This window comes from Arvicanthis niloticus, chromosome 30 (genome assembly GCF_011762505.2).
Source record: "Arvicanthis niloticus isolate mArvNil1 chromosome 30, mArvNil1.pat.X, whole genome shotgun sequence".
Lineage (NCBI taxonomy): Eukaryota > Metazoa > Chordata > Mammalia > Rodentia > Muridae > Arvicanthis > Arvicanthis niloticus.
The window spans coordinates 4,286,115-4,302,134 of record NC_133438.1 but is presented as its reverse complement, the minus strand read 5'-3'; the positions used below and the strand labels follow the sequence as shown (position 1 = coordinate 4,302,134).

General features: G+C 46.1%; 1 protein-coding gene across 4 annotated transcripts; it reads left to right on the top strand.

Annotated features, from left to right (window-relative positions):
* Positions 1–1,167: 1,167 nt before the first annotated feature.
* Zfp28 (ZFP28 zinc finger protein) lies at positions 1,168–14,459 on the top strand. Of its 4 annotated transcripts, XR_013108197.1 has the most exons (8): positions 1,168–1,456; positions 2,068–2,159; positions 7,355–7,481; positions 7,678–7,773; positions 8,325–8,485; positions 9,844–9,958; positions 10,913–13,130; positions 13,591–14,459. XR_013108197.1 is itself a non-coding variant. In XM_076927563.1 (7 exons), exons 1-7 carry the CDS (start codon positions 1,252–1,254, stop codon positions 12,607–12,609), a joined length of 2,493 nt encoding a protein of 830 aa, XP_076783678.1. In that variant the 5' UTR covers positions 1,168–1,251; the 3' UTR covers positions 12,610–14,459. The 4 variants fall into 4 exon arrangements, 3 of the variants coding, with proteins under 3 accessions (XP_076783678.1, XP_076783679.1, XP_076783680.1); XM_076927563.1 differs by having other exon boundaries at positions 10,913–14,459; XM_076927564.1 differs by lacking the exon at positions 2,068–2,159 and having other exon boundaries at positions 1,315–1,456; positions 10,913–14,459.
* Positions 14,460–16,020: the final 1,561 nt, after the last annotated feature.

Genomic DNA, 16,020 nt, shown 5'->3' with positions numbered 1-16,020 from the left:
CCTTCTCAAGGGTCTGGGAACATCATACTAGACGGCGGAGAAAGAATGTAAGAGCCTAAATGGCAAGGAGTGCTGTGAATGGTTCTGGGCATGTCATGACTGTTGTGCTCATGAACTCAGAAACTGTGATCACCAGCACAAGATCGAGTCAATCAATATTCTAGCACGGGTAGCTGAGGAGTTATAGACAAATGAAGGTAGCTGGGAGACAGGGAGTCATTTTTCTTTGGGGATGTGGCCCCTGGTAGATTGCCCACGCTCAAGTGGATGGTGTCGCACCCATGGACTGGTAGGCGGCACTAACTGGATTTAGTTGGTTATATTAAAAAAGGGGGCGGGGGACAAGAATGTGGAAGTACTGGGGGTGGTTGGGAGAGGGGATTTGTGTTGGATATGATCAAGATACATACATACATGTATGAAACTGACAAAGAATAAAATTGCGCCCCCCTCCGCCCCCGTTTCTCTGTGTATCCCTGACTGTCCTGGAACTCGCTCTGCAGATCAGGTTGGTCTCGAATTCAGAGATCCGGCTGCCTCTGACTCCCGAGTGCTGGGATTAAAGGCAAGAAAAAAACATTTTAAAGTGGCACCCCAGACGAAAACCTGGGGAAGCCTGCAGCCCTAGTACTTGATAGTACACACAGAGGGACACTGAACACTAGGCACTAGAGTTGAGGCAGTCTGGTGGAGAGGTGAAGATTGTAATGGCAGCAACTGAATCCCAAACTGAAAAGTACATGCAACCAGAACCACTGCGGATTTGCCGAAAGCCCGGCAATAACCTCAAGCCCAGTTCACACCATCCCCCCCAACTCCCCTCCCTCTAAACAACCTCAAACCACGCGCCACTAGCCCTGCCGCAGCCCACGTACGCTCTGATTGCCACCTCAACACACAGAAGCCTCTGAGGAAATGTTTTGTATTTCGCGGGATCCGTGTTTCCGGCAGGATCCCGCTGTTCTCCAACTCGGTCTTTTGTAAAAAAAAACACTGAGGCAGCTGGGCTCTACCGGATTTCTCCGCTAGGGACTACACTTCCCAGGGGCCTTGCGCTCAAGCAAAGTCCACTTCCGGCGCGTTCCGGCCAAACTGCCTGAGGGTCCGATCCTTTAGGGCCGGGTTGGGTAGGGCGAGGGCGTGGCTGCACGAGGCGTGGCGGGCGTGGGTGTTGCCGGGGGTGTGTCCCTGAGTCGCGGCCTTGGAGAGTGTCTGCAGCCTGGCAAGGAGAGCCTGCGCCCCTCGCGTGACATGCGGGGGGTGGCGAGTGTAGAGTCATGCAAACCCCGGGCCATCCTGGGGCGCGGCGCCCTCTGCACAAAGCCCAGGCCTGCTGGAGGTCCGGCGGGCACTACAGCTGCTCGTGGGCGCCCCGCCCGGGGAAGGCCGCGCTCCGGGACCCGCCTGGCCTCCCAGGGAAGTCAAGGAGCGGTGACTTTGGAGCCTGCGCACAAAGGTGAGTGTCATGTATCTGGGCTGAATGGACCAAGATGAATCTATTCTGGGTGTGAAGGAAGGGTAAGGTCCGAGGGTTCTCGAGGCCTTGGTGCTGGAGATGGTGTCTCTGGGCTCTTGATTGTGGTGGTTAAATAAGAATCAATCATTGAAAGCTCAACTTGTGTCAGAGCAGTCAGGCAGAGGTACTGGAGGGACGTTGTCGTCTCCAGGGTCAACTTAGTTTAGACTTGTCTCCATGTCCAAGCTTCAAGAAGTGAAACTCCCAGTGGGACAAGAGATGGCTTAGCCGCTGAGAGTACTTGTTTCTCTTGCAGAGGACCCAGGTTTGGTTCCTAGCACCCACATGGTGGTTCACAACCATCCCTAACTCCAGTTGCAGGGAATGTCACATTCTCCCCTGAACTTTATGGGCATCAGGCACACGCGTGGTGCGCATATATTTATGCAAGCAAGACAAAAAAGAGACAACCCCACTCTACATCCTACCCTCTCCTTACTCCCGCACAGGGTAATAAGGGGATTTCATCTCTCTTTTTAAAACTATCCCGCCCTGCTCATGCAGGGTGTAGTCTTGTGTAGACTTGGTGTCTAGTCCTTCCTTTCCCCTAGCTCTGCTTCCCAGAGATACCAACTTCCTCCAGGAGATAAACCGCAAACAGGAAGCTGCCCCGACAGGGACTAAGCTTAAAGCCAAGTCTCAGGTGAGTCACTTTTCCTCTCTGCCTCCTGAAATAGTCTTGCTCTTTCGACACTTAATGGTGTTTATTTTCTCTGAAAAGTTTTCAGTTTAACAGAACCTGTCCTCGGTGCTGTTTCTTCCGATTCTGGTGAGTGATGGGCTATAGGGATAGCTTCAAACTGATTCTCTTTCCTTTTCATCCCAACTGTTCTTTCTTGGTTGAAGAAATGATTCATCCCCTTCATTGTTCCATTCATCTCAGAAGGAATTTTTTTTTTTTTTTTTTTTTTTTTTTTTGATAAGGTCTATCTACATAGCCCTGGCTGCCCTGGAACTCACCTATGTAGACTATATAGACTAGGCTGGTCTTGAACTCACGGAGCTCTGTCTGCCTCTCATAAGTGCGGGAATTAAAGGTGTTTACCACCATATCCTGCTTCAGAAGGATTCTTATGTTCGGAAATGGAGCAATCCTTCTACCTGGTTTCTATGATGCTCACGATGGAGGAGAACTATATTGTGGCTAAGGCTCATTTAAGGGGTTGAAGAGCGGGTTCAGTGGGTAAGAGCACTTGCTCTTGAAGCAGCAGGACCTGAGTTTGAATCCCAGTACCTGTGTAAGGAGGGAGGTATATTCCCGTAGACTGGAATTTCCAAGCAGAGGCAGGTACGTTTATAGAGCTCTCTGGCCAGTCAGCATAGCCAAAAAGGTGAACTTCTAATTTAGTGATAAAACCTGTGTCAAAGCAATAACAAAAGAAGCTCAGCATGGTAGTTATGTCAGGGACACAGGAACCTGGACGCTCATATACAACACACACACACACACACACCACAATTTTTAACTGGAGTGGTGGGATAGCTCAGAAGCAAACTACTTGCTGCCAAGCCAGACAACCTGAGTGTGATCCCCAGGAGCCACATGAAGGAGGGAAGAGAACCTGAAAAGTCTCCTTCTGACATTCACATTATACACGTGCTTGCATACACATACAAATACACACACATAAATGAAATGAGGGTTTTAAAACTAATTTTAAATTTAAAAATATTTCTTGATCTCTAGGATTTCACAAAAGAAAAGTTCACAGAAAGTCAAGGCAGTGTGCAAGAGTCCAGATTCCCTACCTTGGGTCTGGGATCCCTCTCTCTTATTCCTTTGATTTTGAGACCGGGTCTCACTGTGTAGTCTTGGCAAACCAGGAGCGTGCTATGTGGACAGCTTTGAACTCATGGAGATCTTCTTGCCTCTGTCTCCCGAATGCTAGGATCGTCCTTGTTTCTTACTGTTGACCTCATGGCTCTGTGTTTCTGGGATATGTGTTTCAACTCCTTTCTCTTCTGAATGCCAGAGAGGTCATCCCAGGTCAGCTCTTGCCACTCTTTGCTCAAAACTCTCCAAGGTGTCCTTGAACAAAGGCCCCATCCCTAAAGGGACTGAGCAGATGTCTGAGACATGGTTCCTCATCACTTCTGACTTCTGCTTGTCACCTTCATTCTCTTTGTTTCTGGAAAATTGCCTTTACATTTCATGGTTAGAGCCTTTAAAATCTCAAATATTGGGGCTGGAGAGAGGTCTGTGCTTAAGAGTACTTACTGCTGTATCAGAGGACCAGAGTTTGGATTTCAACACGGAAATCAGGCAGCTGAACACTGCCTGTACCTGTAGCTCTAGGGGATCTGACTTCTGGCTTCTTCGGGCACAGGTGCATGCGTACACATGTGTATACACACACAGGCGCACACATGCACGCAGATGAAGGAGAGAAAATGAATATAAAAGAATCAAAAGGGAGGAAGGATGGCATGGTGTGTGTGTGTGTGGGCATGGTTTGTCTCAGGCACTCAGGATGCTGCAGTACATAGTCCCAGCAACATCTTTAGCCTAGGAGTTTGAAATGAGCCAGGCATCAGAGTGAGATTTTTTTTTTTTTGTTTTGTTTTAAGAAGGAAAAGAAAAGTCAAAACAAATTATTGCCAGTTATAAGAAAACATCTTACTGCTTTTCTTTCCCTTGGGAGTCATGCAATTCTATTCTATTCTCCTTGATGGTAGGAGTGGTGGATAAAGGTCCCGACAAACGCTAGAGAAATAGACACGCATGCTGTAGGACTCAGACATGATGAGACACTGAACATATTTGTCCCATTGGCCCACTTAGAAAAATGATTTAAAAAAAAAACAAACAGTTTTAGGATGGGTTTTGTAACCTGAAGATTTTCCATTTTAAAAAAAATTCTGTTTAAAAACTATAAAATCATTCTATTGTAGTGTCACTCGATGTGTAAAATATATTGCTGTATGCACAATGTGGTTTTTCATATCCCCCCTCCCCCAAATGGGCATCATTTTCTCATTCTCTCATATTTCTGAAAACATAGATTTTTAAAAACATAAAGATGACTTGGTTTGGTTAGTAAAGCATATCTGAAAAGTATCTGAAGATCTGAAGGAAAAAAAAATAAGTACAATATTGATCATCCAGAATCATGAAGTTGGAACTCTAGGACTGGGCACTGTTAAATGCCTCCGGAAGACCGTGTGAGACTATAAGTATCCCTGTACAAAAAGTCAGAGGTGGTCTGAGTACTAGGATCTTTCTTGCTTTCTCTCTTTTGAAAGAGAGTATCTTTTTCTTACTCTTTGTCAGTTCTGGGTATATAAACAATGTATCTTAAAGATAACCTCCTCCCCCTCCGTCCCACTTACTCATGTCCTTTTTTTGTGTGAACAACCCACCGTATCCAGTTAGTTCAGTCTGCTGGAGTGCAGACTACTCTTGTTGGCAGTCAGTTCTGTTCTTTGTTGCAGGATGCTACAGCAGGCAGGATGTTGAGAGCCAAGAAGCATTGGTTTTAGACTAGGTGGCACACACGAGCATGCTAGCTCATGGTTTGCTCAAGTTCACAGAGCAATTCTCAGCTCTCCAAGTGTTGCCAGGTGAGGTATACTGACTGCATCAGCTCTTTTCAGTCTCCAGCTAAGGAAATTTCCCCATCAGGGGCTTACTAACATTGAGACTGGGAGATGGCCCAGTCGGTAAAGTGTTTGCTGGGCAAGCACAAGATCAGAACATGATTGAGGAAGAGATACACAGCATTGACCCTTGGCCTACACACGTGTGTGTGTGTGTGTGTGTGCACACTTAAAAGCTATTTGGTCCTGTCTTTCCATGACTGAGTTAAAGTTATGATGGTGTCTTATTCATAGACTGACATTCTGTGGGAACTTTGGTTTGTAGTATACAGACTGTCCCCCAGAAGAGCTCAAGTGTTGGTCAGCCCTATGATTTGTTTATTAGGTTTGGTGTCATCAGGTTTGGTACAGTGAGGGACACTCAGATTGGAAGGCTGAAAAGATTGGCTTATCCGTCCTTCTTCCTGGTCTTTTATTTTGAGACAGGATCTTGGTGCATGTGTGGGTTTATGTGTACGTGTGTGAGTGTATGTTACTTTATGTGTACGTGTGTGAGTGTATGTTACTTTATGTGTACGTGTGCGAGTGTATGTTACTTTGTGTGTACATGTGTGTGTGTTACTTTGTGTGTACGTGTGTGTGTGTTACTTTATGTGTACGTGTGTGAGTGTGTGTTACCTTGTGTGTATGTGTGTGAGTGTGTGTTACCTTGTGTGTACGTGTGTGAGTGTGTGTTACCTTGTGTGTACGTGTGTGAGTGTGTGTTACCTTGTGTGTACATGTGTGAGTGTGTGTTACTTTAGCCTCAAACTTGGAATCTTTCTGTTTCTGTCTCCTAAGTACCGGGATTACAGGCCTGCACCACAGTGGCAGCGCCTGAACACATTATATTAGTTTAAAAACTGATAGTGGTTTTCATTTTTGCTGCCCACTCATATTTTAAAAGGTTGCTCTTACTTTCATCCTAGTGAACCTCCAGTGAAAATGACAGGCAGTAGCAGCCCTCAGGCTGAGGGATGAGCTGTTCAGATCTTTTGAGGCCCTGTTCTGGATTCTTTCCTGGTTCTTGTGCTGTTCCAGGATACACATGGTTGAGACAGGCTCTAAGAACCTGGAGTGCTCAAAGGAACTCAGCTTTCATTATGTATTGTTAGGAATTGATGACATTTTTTATGTGATTATATGCCTGTGCTGGCTAGGTTTTTTTTTGTCAACTTAACACTAGCTATAGTCATCTTGAGAGGAGGGAATATTCTACCTGGGTATCCATCCCATGTGTAGCTACCAAAGGTAAACGCTGATGTGGATGTCAGGAAGTGCATGCTGACAGGAGCCTGATATTGCTGTCTCCTTAGAGGTCTGCCAGAGTTTGACATATTCAGAGGCAGATGCTCATAGCTAACCACTGATCTGATCAAGGGGTTCCCAATGGAGGAGTTACAGAGAAGACTGAAGGAGCTGAAAGGGTTTGTGGCCCCATGAGGAGAGCAACAATACCAACCAACCAGAGCTCCCAGGGTCTAAACCACCAGCCTGGGAACACATAGGGAGGGACCCATGACTCCAGCTGTATATGTAGGGGAGGATGGCCTTGTTGGGCATAGGTGGGAGAAGAGATCCTTGGTCCCATGAAGGCTGAACACCAAGTGGGGGGGGGGAATTCGAGGATGCAGAGGTAGGAGGGGGCTAGGTGGGGGCACACTCTCATAGAAGCAGGAGGAGGGGGGATGGGATAGGAGGTTCCTGGGTGGTGGGGGGAATGGGGTAAGGGGATAAAATCTGAAATGTAAATATAATATCCAATAAAAAAAATGCTCCCAAGGTATGGGGGGGGGATGTCTCCATTGATCAGGCTGTTTGCAAGCCTGTAGGGCATTATCATAACCTACTGATTAATGGGGGAGGACCCAGTTATTATGGGTGGGGTCACCCCTGGGCAGGTGGTCCTGGGTTCTATAAAAAAGCTGAGTAAGCCGTGGGGAGCAAGCCAGTAAGCAGCACCCCTCCATGATCTCTGCATCAGCCCCTGCCTCCAGGTTCCTGTCCTGCTTCACTTCCTGTCCTGACTTCCTCCAGTGATGGACTACAATGTGGAAGTGTAAACCAAATTCCTCCCAATTTGCTTAGGTCATGGTGTTTCATCATAGCAATAGTAACCTTAACTAAGACACTCTCCAAATGCATTTCCCTCCTAAAGGGCTCGGATGGGGACTTGAACACAGGGTGGGAGGACACAGTGTATTTAACCCTCCGGTGACCTGTGATGGTGGGTGCTGGCTGAGTACATTTTTGTCATTTCAGGGCTTGGTGACATTTGGGGATGTGGCTGTAGTTTTCTCCCAGGAGGAGTGGGCGTGGCTCAGCTCTGAGCAGAGGAGTCTGTATGGGAAGGTGATGCTGGAGAACTACAGGAACCTGGCATCCCTGGGTGAGGGATCCCCACGCCTGCCCCTGCCTTTCCCCCATTCCTGCCTTTGGTAGTGGAATCTTCCATTTATTCTCCCCCGATCCCTGCAGTGCCCTCTTCTGTAGAGCCAAGAGGAGTGTATTCCAAGTCAAAGCCCCCAGCATGACCACATCCTGGTTATTTTTCTTTCTTTTTCCTGTTTTTCTTATGGATCTAGGACTTTGTGCTTCTAAGCCAGATATGATCACCTTGTTGGAACAAGGAAAGCATCCCTGGATGATGAAAAGAAAGATGAGAAGAGGCTGGAGCCCAGGTGAGTGTGAGGAGGTGGAACAGTGTGGCAGCTGCCAGCCCAGCTCATTTCCTCAGACTCAGAATCTCTCCACGCTCTCTCTGCTCTCCAGCATGGCTCCAGGCCCTCTGTAGATCATTTACTTTTCTCTGCATGCCTCCCTTGCCTCTCAGTTTTACAGAATCATTTTTATTATTTATTTATCTATTTATGTTGTATCTGTATAACTTAATTTGTGTATGTGGGTGCTCTGCCTGTGCATATGTCTGGGCGTGCAGTGCATGCATGCCTGGTGCCTGTGAAGGGTAGAAGAGGACTGTAGATCTTCTGGAATTGGAGTTACAGTTGTGAGTTACCATTCAGGTGTTGGGAATTGAACTCAGGTTCTCTGGAAGAGCAGCAAGTACTCTTAACAGCTGAGCCATCTCTCTTAATGCTTTGTTTTTTATTTTTAAGAATTATCTTGTGTGTATGGGTATTTTGCTGGCATGTATGTCTGTGCATCACATGTGTACCCTCCACCCCCCATACAACGCGTAATAAAATCTGTTTGCTTTGTTAATATCTTTTAGACTTGAAGGCTGTGCAGGAGACCAAGGGGTTCCCTCCAAAGGACTTAAATGAAGAAGCATTATCCCAGGCAGTGCTAAGAAAACATCTCCTGTACCATGGACCTAAGTGCTCTGTGTTAGGGGTAACCTGGGATGGAGATGCTCTGTTCAAGACACAGAGGGTGAGTTGGTATGTGCTTATGTGTGTATACCTGTGCATGCTTAGGTTTAGGTGAACATACCTGTATGTGTTTATATGTATGCCACAAGTCAGAGGCTAATGTTTGAGACACAGAGGGTAAGTTGGGGATAAACTTCAGGCAGCATTTATGACTCCTTGGAGAGTAGAGAAATTTCCACTTGAATACACTATTTCCTGTGGAGAGGTTGTGACGGAGGAGGAAAGAGTTATGGTACTCGAATCATACAGTAAAAGTGTGGGGTGGGTGGTGAGTCACAAACAAGCCATTCAGGTGTCTCGTGTTTGATTTAGAGCGAATGTCTGAAAACTGTGAGCAGGATCTCAGTCGTCCCTCCTATTCCTCTCTGCTGGGAGACTTCCTTCCCTGAGAAGATGAAGACATCTATCTACCCCTCCTCGTAAGGTCCTAATGACCAAATGTCTTAGGTTTCTGTCGCTGTGATGCGACACCGTGACCAAAAGCAACTCGGGGACAACGGTTTTATTTTGTATAACAGCTTGTAGTCCATTGTCCAGGGAAGTCAGGGCAGAAAGTCAAGCAAGGCAAAGAACCTAGAGGCGGGAGCGGATGCAGACGCTGTACAGGAGAGCTGCTTGCCGCTTGCTCCTGGGTGTGGCACCACTCGCGATGGGCTGGGCCTTCCCACACCAATCTCTAATTAAGGAAGTATCCTACAGGCTTGCCTGTCGGCCTTTCTGATAGGATTATTTCTTCACCTGAGATTCTTCTCAAATGACTGTAGCCTGTGTCAAGTTGACATTAAACTAGCCAGCACACCAACATATGGTTCTACCAGACTTCATCCAGGGGAACTAATGCCTTTATTGGGTTTTTTTCCAGAGCACAGAGCACAGGTCAGGAGATGCTGGGAGAAGTGTGGGTGACCCCAAAGTGGCTGCACTGGAAAGTCTTCACCCATTACCATCAGTGGCTCCTCCACAGTGGTATAGACGACCCCCACAGCCTGTGTGCTTTCTGATGCCATGTGCAGTCAGTGCAGAACTGCATTCAGGTGACTGGGAGGAGGGTCCTGCAACCCTCTCCTACCTCTCTAAGAGAGTGTCACCAGCCCACAGATTGCTCTTGCTGGTCTCATGGAAGCAGACACAGCTGATCTGATGACGATAGTGGAAGGTTTTTCCAGAGGACCCCACTCTGTGACATCCCCCTTCCATCCCCAGCTGCCACAGGCACACATACAAAATAAGGCCATCCACAATCTAACTCTAACCTCAGTTGCTCAGCACCCAAGTAACACAGGCTGCCATTACAGTGTATGGACACGTTATACCCTTCTGTGGCCACCCAGGTTCATCAGTATGTTTATACCTTTTCAGGGCTTGAAGACCAACTTAGAAATGGCTAGAGGCAGTCCTCCACAGCTTGTGTCAGCTCAGAAGAGTTTCTGTAAGGATGTGACATGGGAGAACTGTGATGACCTGGAGTCCTTAGGTAAGGCCTGTTCCCTCCCAGGTCTGAGTCATATCTCCAGGAGCCCTTACATTCTGGGTTTTGTTTGTTTAGTAATTATTTTCAAGCCTGTGGAGGGCATTCGCTCCCGGGAGCTGCAGGTTGATTACAGGTGATTGTGCACTGCCTGATATGTGCTCCGAGAACCAACCCAGATCCTCTGCAGGAGCAGGGCCGTCGCTGAGGGATTCTTCTCCCTCGTTCTAATTCTTCTCGAAGTAACAGTTGTTTTCAGTCAAAGTCAGGAAGCTGCTTCCTCAGTTTCACAGTGACAAGAGTGTAAGTAGACACTCTCTCTTTTACTCCTTCAGGACACGGTGTTTCTAAAACACATTTTGTCTCTATTGGGGCGAGGGAAGGAACTCTCAATGGTACAAAGACAGCTAGCACTAGCACCCAGCTTGTTTCCAGGAGCCTGTGCAGATGGTGTGGTGACGTCACTGTAGCTCTGACCAGGATGCGAATCCTCACCACCACCACACACTGAAATCTTGTCAGGTCTCAAGAGTCTAGAGACAGAATCACACTCTTAGATTTCAGAGTGACTCCTCTTCCCCTCTGCCTTCTTTTAACAGCTCATTTCCATGTAGTTTTCTTTTTATTTTTACCCCTTGGTGCTGTCAGCCTCTCAGTTTCTTGGGCATCTTTAAATGTTAAATGACCTGTTGGTTTCATTTAGCATACCTGCTGGGCATCAGCAGAGGACTGGGGAGATGGGGGGAGAGAGAGAGGGGTGGGGAGGGGCAGGCACAGACAGACAAGTGTCAAGTTTGGAATTTTTGACTCAGGTATTGCAGGGAAACAAAGATGTTATTTCTAGTGCCTCCTTCGTGCCAGAAGGGCAGGGCAGACAGAGGTTATATTGCAAGGGGACAGAAGCAGATCTCTTCCTCTTGATACATAATAAAAGAGATGTGTTTTCTTGGTCTGTTTCAGGCCAGCAGCAGTCTATACAGGAAGACCAGGATTTGCTTCCAAGGCAGGCCTCACATGCTGAAAGGGTAGCAGGCAGAACTTGGAGCACTAAACTTGAGTGCGCCACCTTCAGAAGAGATCAGGATTCTGAGTGTGTGTTTGAAAGGAATGGGCAGGACACACCATTTGAGCAAGAGACAGTTACTCAGAACAGAGCCTTTGTAGAGGGCAGAGATGGAACGTGTATCAAATCTGGAAGATGGTTTCATTTGAACAGTTCAGAAGAGAGAAGTCATAATTGTGACTCAGGTAAAAGTTTCCTCCAAAATCCAACAGTTGTGAAAGAAACCGGAATCTATTCAGGAAAGAAACTTTTCAAATGTAATGAATGTAAGAAAACTTTTACCCAGAGCTCATCCCTTACCGTTCACCAGAGAATTCATACTGGAGAGAAGCCCTATAAATGCAATGAGTGTGGGAAGGCCTTCAGTGATGGTTCCTCCTTCGCACGACACCAGAGGTGCCATACCGGCAAGAAGCCGTATGAGTGTCTGGAGTGTGGTAAAGCTTTCATCCAGAATACCTCGCTAGTCCGTCACTGGAGGTGCTATCACACGGGGGAGAAACCCTTCCATTGCGTCGACTGTGGGAAAGCCTTCAGTGACCACATAGGGCTTAACCAACACAGGAGGATTCACACTGGAGAGAAACCGTACACATGTGACATGTGTCACAAATCCTTTAGGTATGGCTCATCCCTCACTGTGCACCAAAGGATTCATACTGGAGAGAAGCCATATGAGTGTGAGATTTGCAGAAAAGCCTTCAGCCACCACGCTTCCCTCACTCAGCATCAAAGAGTGCATTCTGGAGAAAAGCCTTTTAAATGTAAAGAGTGCGGGAAAGCTTTTAGGCAGAACATACACCTTGCTAGTCATTTGAGGATCCATACCGGGGAGAAGCCCTTTGAGTGTGGGGAATGTGGGAAATCTTTCAGTATCAGCTCACAGCTTGCCACTCATCAGAGAATTCATACAGGAGAGAAGCCTTATGAATGTAAGGTTTGTAATAAAGCGTTTACTCAGAAGGCTCATCTTGCACAACATCAGAAGACTCATACGGGGGAGAAGCCATACGAGTGTAAGGAATGTGGCAAGGCCTTCAGCCAGACCACTCACCTCATTCAACATCAGAGGGTCCATACTGGAGAGAAGCCCTATAAATGCCTGGAATGTGGGAAGGCCTTTGGAGATAACTCATCCTGTACTCAACATCAGAGACTTCACACTGGCCAGAGGCCTTACGAGTGTGTGGAGTGCAGGAAGGCATTCAAGACCAAGTCATCTCTTATCTGTCATCGTAGATGTCACACAGGAGAGAAACCTTACGAGTGCAGTGCATGTGGCAAAGCCTTTAGCCACCGTCAGTCCCTTAGTGTCCATCAGAGAATTCATTCTGGGAGGAAACCGTATGAATGTAAGGAATGCAGGAAATCCTTCATCCAGATTGGACACCTCAATCAACATAAGAGAGTCCATACCGGAGAGAGAAGCTACCACTGCAGGAAGGGCAGGAGGGCCTTCAGGCAGACTGCACACTTTGCTCACCATCAGCGGATTCATCCTGCAGAGCCACCTGCTCACCCCTCTTTGCCTTCCACGTCGAATCCTGTGGATCTGTTCTCCAAATTCATTTGGAATCCGTCCTCACTGCTGTGATCTCAAAACTACACTCCTTTACCAGCTCGACTCTGCCCCTGTGTTCATTTTTTTCTCTTGAGTTTTTCATGTTGCAGCCAGGTTGGGTTGTTTTTTGGAGTGTAAACGTAATTAATTTGCTCATACAAAGCTTATGTCTACTGGTTAATGCCCAAGATGTGCTTAGCACAGTGCCTGAGCCATACCAAGTAGTCAGCAAACATGGGTCTTTTAAAAGTTTATTTTTAAAAATAGAAAATTATTCTAATCAGCTCTGATGGAAACTGCAATAGAACGAGGCTAGAAAAACCAGAGTTTAGAACAGGAAAGGAGTTCTCTGCGCTGGTGATGAGGCTTGCTTCTTTTCCTTGAAAACTTGCTTCTAAGCCAGGGGTATGGTGGGCTCACCTGCAATCCTAGAGTTCATGAATTCAAGGCCAGCCCCGGGCAACTTAGACCCTATCACAAAATAAAAACAAAACAGATGGTCCTACAGTACTGAATTTTATCGTGGCTTTGGATCTGAACTACATGAATGGAAGGTAAGAACTCTTTAGTAAGTAACTCTCCTGTACACTTGGCAACAGCCTTAAAGGATAGACAACATGAGTGTTTGTAGGCTACTTGGAACAAATGAATCAAAATAATTGGGAAAATGCAAGATTTTCTATACATGAAGTTAAAACTACCAATGAATAAGAAAGGAAACTGAAGGATTTCATCTATTTGAAGTCACTGGTTTGTGAATGCATTCTTGGTAAACTTCCAAAGAAATATTAACTCTGGGTTAAATTGATCTCTAGTAGAGTGCAGTTGGCAAATCACCTTACAAAGTCTCACTGGTTCTTTTTGTAGGCCCTATAATCTAAAGTTATGAAAATATGTTTATGTGGCTTTAAATTGGGTAAACATTTTCAACATGATAATTATAAGAAATTTACATTTCAGTGTCTGAAGGTGAAGTTCACTTACATACTTTTTGTGGTGTTTCTGTCCACAAAGGGAAAATTGTCCTGTGATGAAGACCATGTGGCTCAGAGAGGGAAAAAAAAGACAGTACCCGACTCTTCATAGAAAATGCCTGCTGAACTGTGCAAAAACAGTCTTATTGAGCCACACCTGGTCACTGGTTTACTGATGGTCTTTGGCTGTTTGTTTACAGAGGCAGAATTGAGTAGCTGCACTGGAGACTTGTCTGGCCCTATAAAGACACAAATACTTAGAGCTAAAGAGTAGAGGATAATGCACTTAGAGTGTTTCTAACCCCATGGCAATAATAAACCCTGACCAAAACCAAACCAAACCAGCTAAACAACAACAACAACACCCCAAGAATATTAGGCCAGTACAGTGCTCAGCAGGTAAAGGTGTCTCTTGCCAATCCTGATGACCTGAGTTTGATCCTTGCAACTCAGGTGGTTGGAGGAGAGACCTCTCAGGGGTGTCCTCCAACCTTCACACAAGTGCTATCACATGCATACCCCAAACACATACAATAGGTATTTAAAATATAACTTATAAAACAATTTATGAAGAGATGAAATTATTAAATAAAAGTCTATAAAAGAGAAATATATGTAAGGGGAAGTATTATTAAAATGTTTATAAATTATCTTTCCAAAACAGAGTCTCATGAAGATATGTGGGCAACTTCAGGAAACATTTAGGCAAAAACAAAGGATTGGTTTTTTGTTTTTTTTAGAAAGATCTGTTCATTTATTTGTTTATTGATTTATTTATTTTGAGACAGGGTCTTTCTTTGTAGCCTTGGCTGTCCTGGAACTTGCTATGTAGACTAAGCTATCTTTGAATTCACAGAGATCTGTCTGCCTCTGCCTTCCAAGTACTGGGATTAAAGGCATGCACCACCAGGCTTGGCTTTGTTTGTGTGTGTGTGTGTGAGTGTGTGTGTGCGTGTGTGTGTGTGTGTGTGTGTGAGAGAGAGAGAGAGAGAGAGAGAGAGAGAGAGATAGAGACAACACCACATGTGTATGTACCCACACAAGTGAGAAGAGAGCACTGGATCCTTAAGAGAGTAACTCAGAACAGGAATTTAAAAAATATGCTAATCTGATACAAAGATATTTAATACATGCTGACGAGTGACAGGAGGAAAATATTCAGTCTCTTTTCACTTTATGTTACTTTAAGAACAGCAAGCCTTGTATCTGTAGTATAGACACTGCAGTTCATAACACAAGTCTCACGTCTCAGTCGAGGTGGTTCAGGGAGCCTTTATTGGCACTGTAGTGTAGCAACATCCACAAAACAAAATACACAAGTAATGTGTTCAAAGTCAGGGCTGCAGTGGAGCCTTTAATGCAGCATGGGAGATTGCTACCAGAGAGACCTCAGGTTTATTACATGTTGAAATCGGAATTTTTAGTTGTGCATTCAGAAGCCTATTGTTTGCATTTTTTTCAGTGTCTATATTCAGTTAGGCAGCTTTAGAAGCTGTAATTTAGGGTGTGGGTCCCGGTGCTGGAATACTTTCCAGGAAGATCTCCTGCCAGCCAGGTGCGGAGGTGGGGGTGGGGGTGTGTGGGTGTTGGGCCAAGGGGATAGAGTGCAAGCAGGGAAGGGAAATCGCTCTGCTGTCTCGCTGCTGCCTCTACCCACGTGTCCGTCTCCACTCAGTTGCTCCCAGGTGCTGCACCTGTCGCTCTGAGCCGGTGAGAAGCCGGCTAGCAAAGAGCACCGGAAGGGTCTGAAGGCGCTTCGGGAGTGCAGATTTCTTCCCAAGTGGTAGTGTTACAGCTTTTTCAGTTAGGAGGGTGGAGACCTATATGAGTAGAGGGGAAAGTGGGTTGGCATCTAGTTTGACAAAGGATCTTGACAGCCAGGGGAGCAAATTGACAGCATATACACTGTCTGAAAAGAGGTTAAAGGGTCCTTGACTTCTTTTAAGCTAAGTAAATGGCATATAGTTCTTTATATTGGGGGGAGTGGTGGGGAAGCTCTTAGAATCGGAAAATAGGGGGTTCACCCTCAGGGAAGTAGTATATTACTGCTGCAGCTTCCCTCTTTTCCCCATCGGTAAATATTGAGGGGGCTCCTGCTACGGGTTCTCTTGAGAATAGTTTGGGGGGCAGCCATCACAACAGAGGGAGAGCAGAGGCCCATTTTTCATCAGGATAATGGTTGTCAATTTGTCCTGGGAATTCTATTAAGCTGATAGCGAAGTAGGAGTGATTTTTGATTAGCCACTGAACCTCAGAGAGGGAGAAAGGGGTGACAAGAACATCAGGTTCCTTCCCTAGGGTTTGCAGGGCTCTATCACTGCCATTTTTAACATGCCAGGGAGTGCATCCATTTCATTTAAAATTCGGGATGTGGAGCCATTCTAGCACCCCCTGAGGTTGGTAAAGGGCTCCTACAAGCATAGGGGAGGAGTTAAAGATAAGGATGTATACAGGTATTGTTGGGTCATAC

Bases quoted from the DNA above. Each gene is read 5' to 3' on its own strand.
- Zfp28 (XM_076927563.1), top strand. From the start codon at position 1,252: ATGCGGGGGGTGGCGAGTGTAGAGTCATGCAAACCCCGGGCCATCCTG. The intron at 2,160-7,354 runs GTGAGTCACTTT...TTGTCATTTCAG, and splicing joins AGCTTAAAGCCAAGTCTCAG to GGCTTGGTGACATTTGGGGA. The intron at 7,774-8,324 runs GTGAGTGTGAGG...AATATCTTTTAG, and splicing joins GAGAAGAGGCTGGAGCCCAG to ACTTGAAGGCTGTGCAGGAG.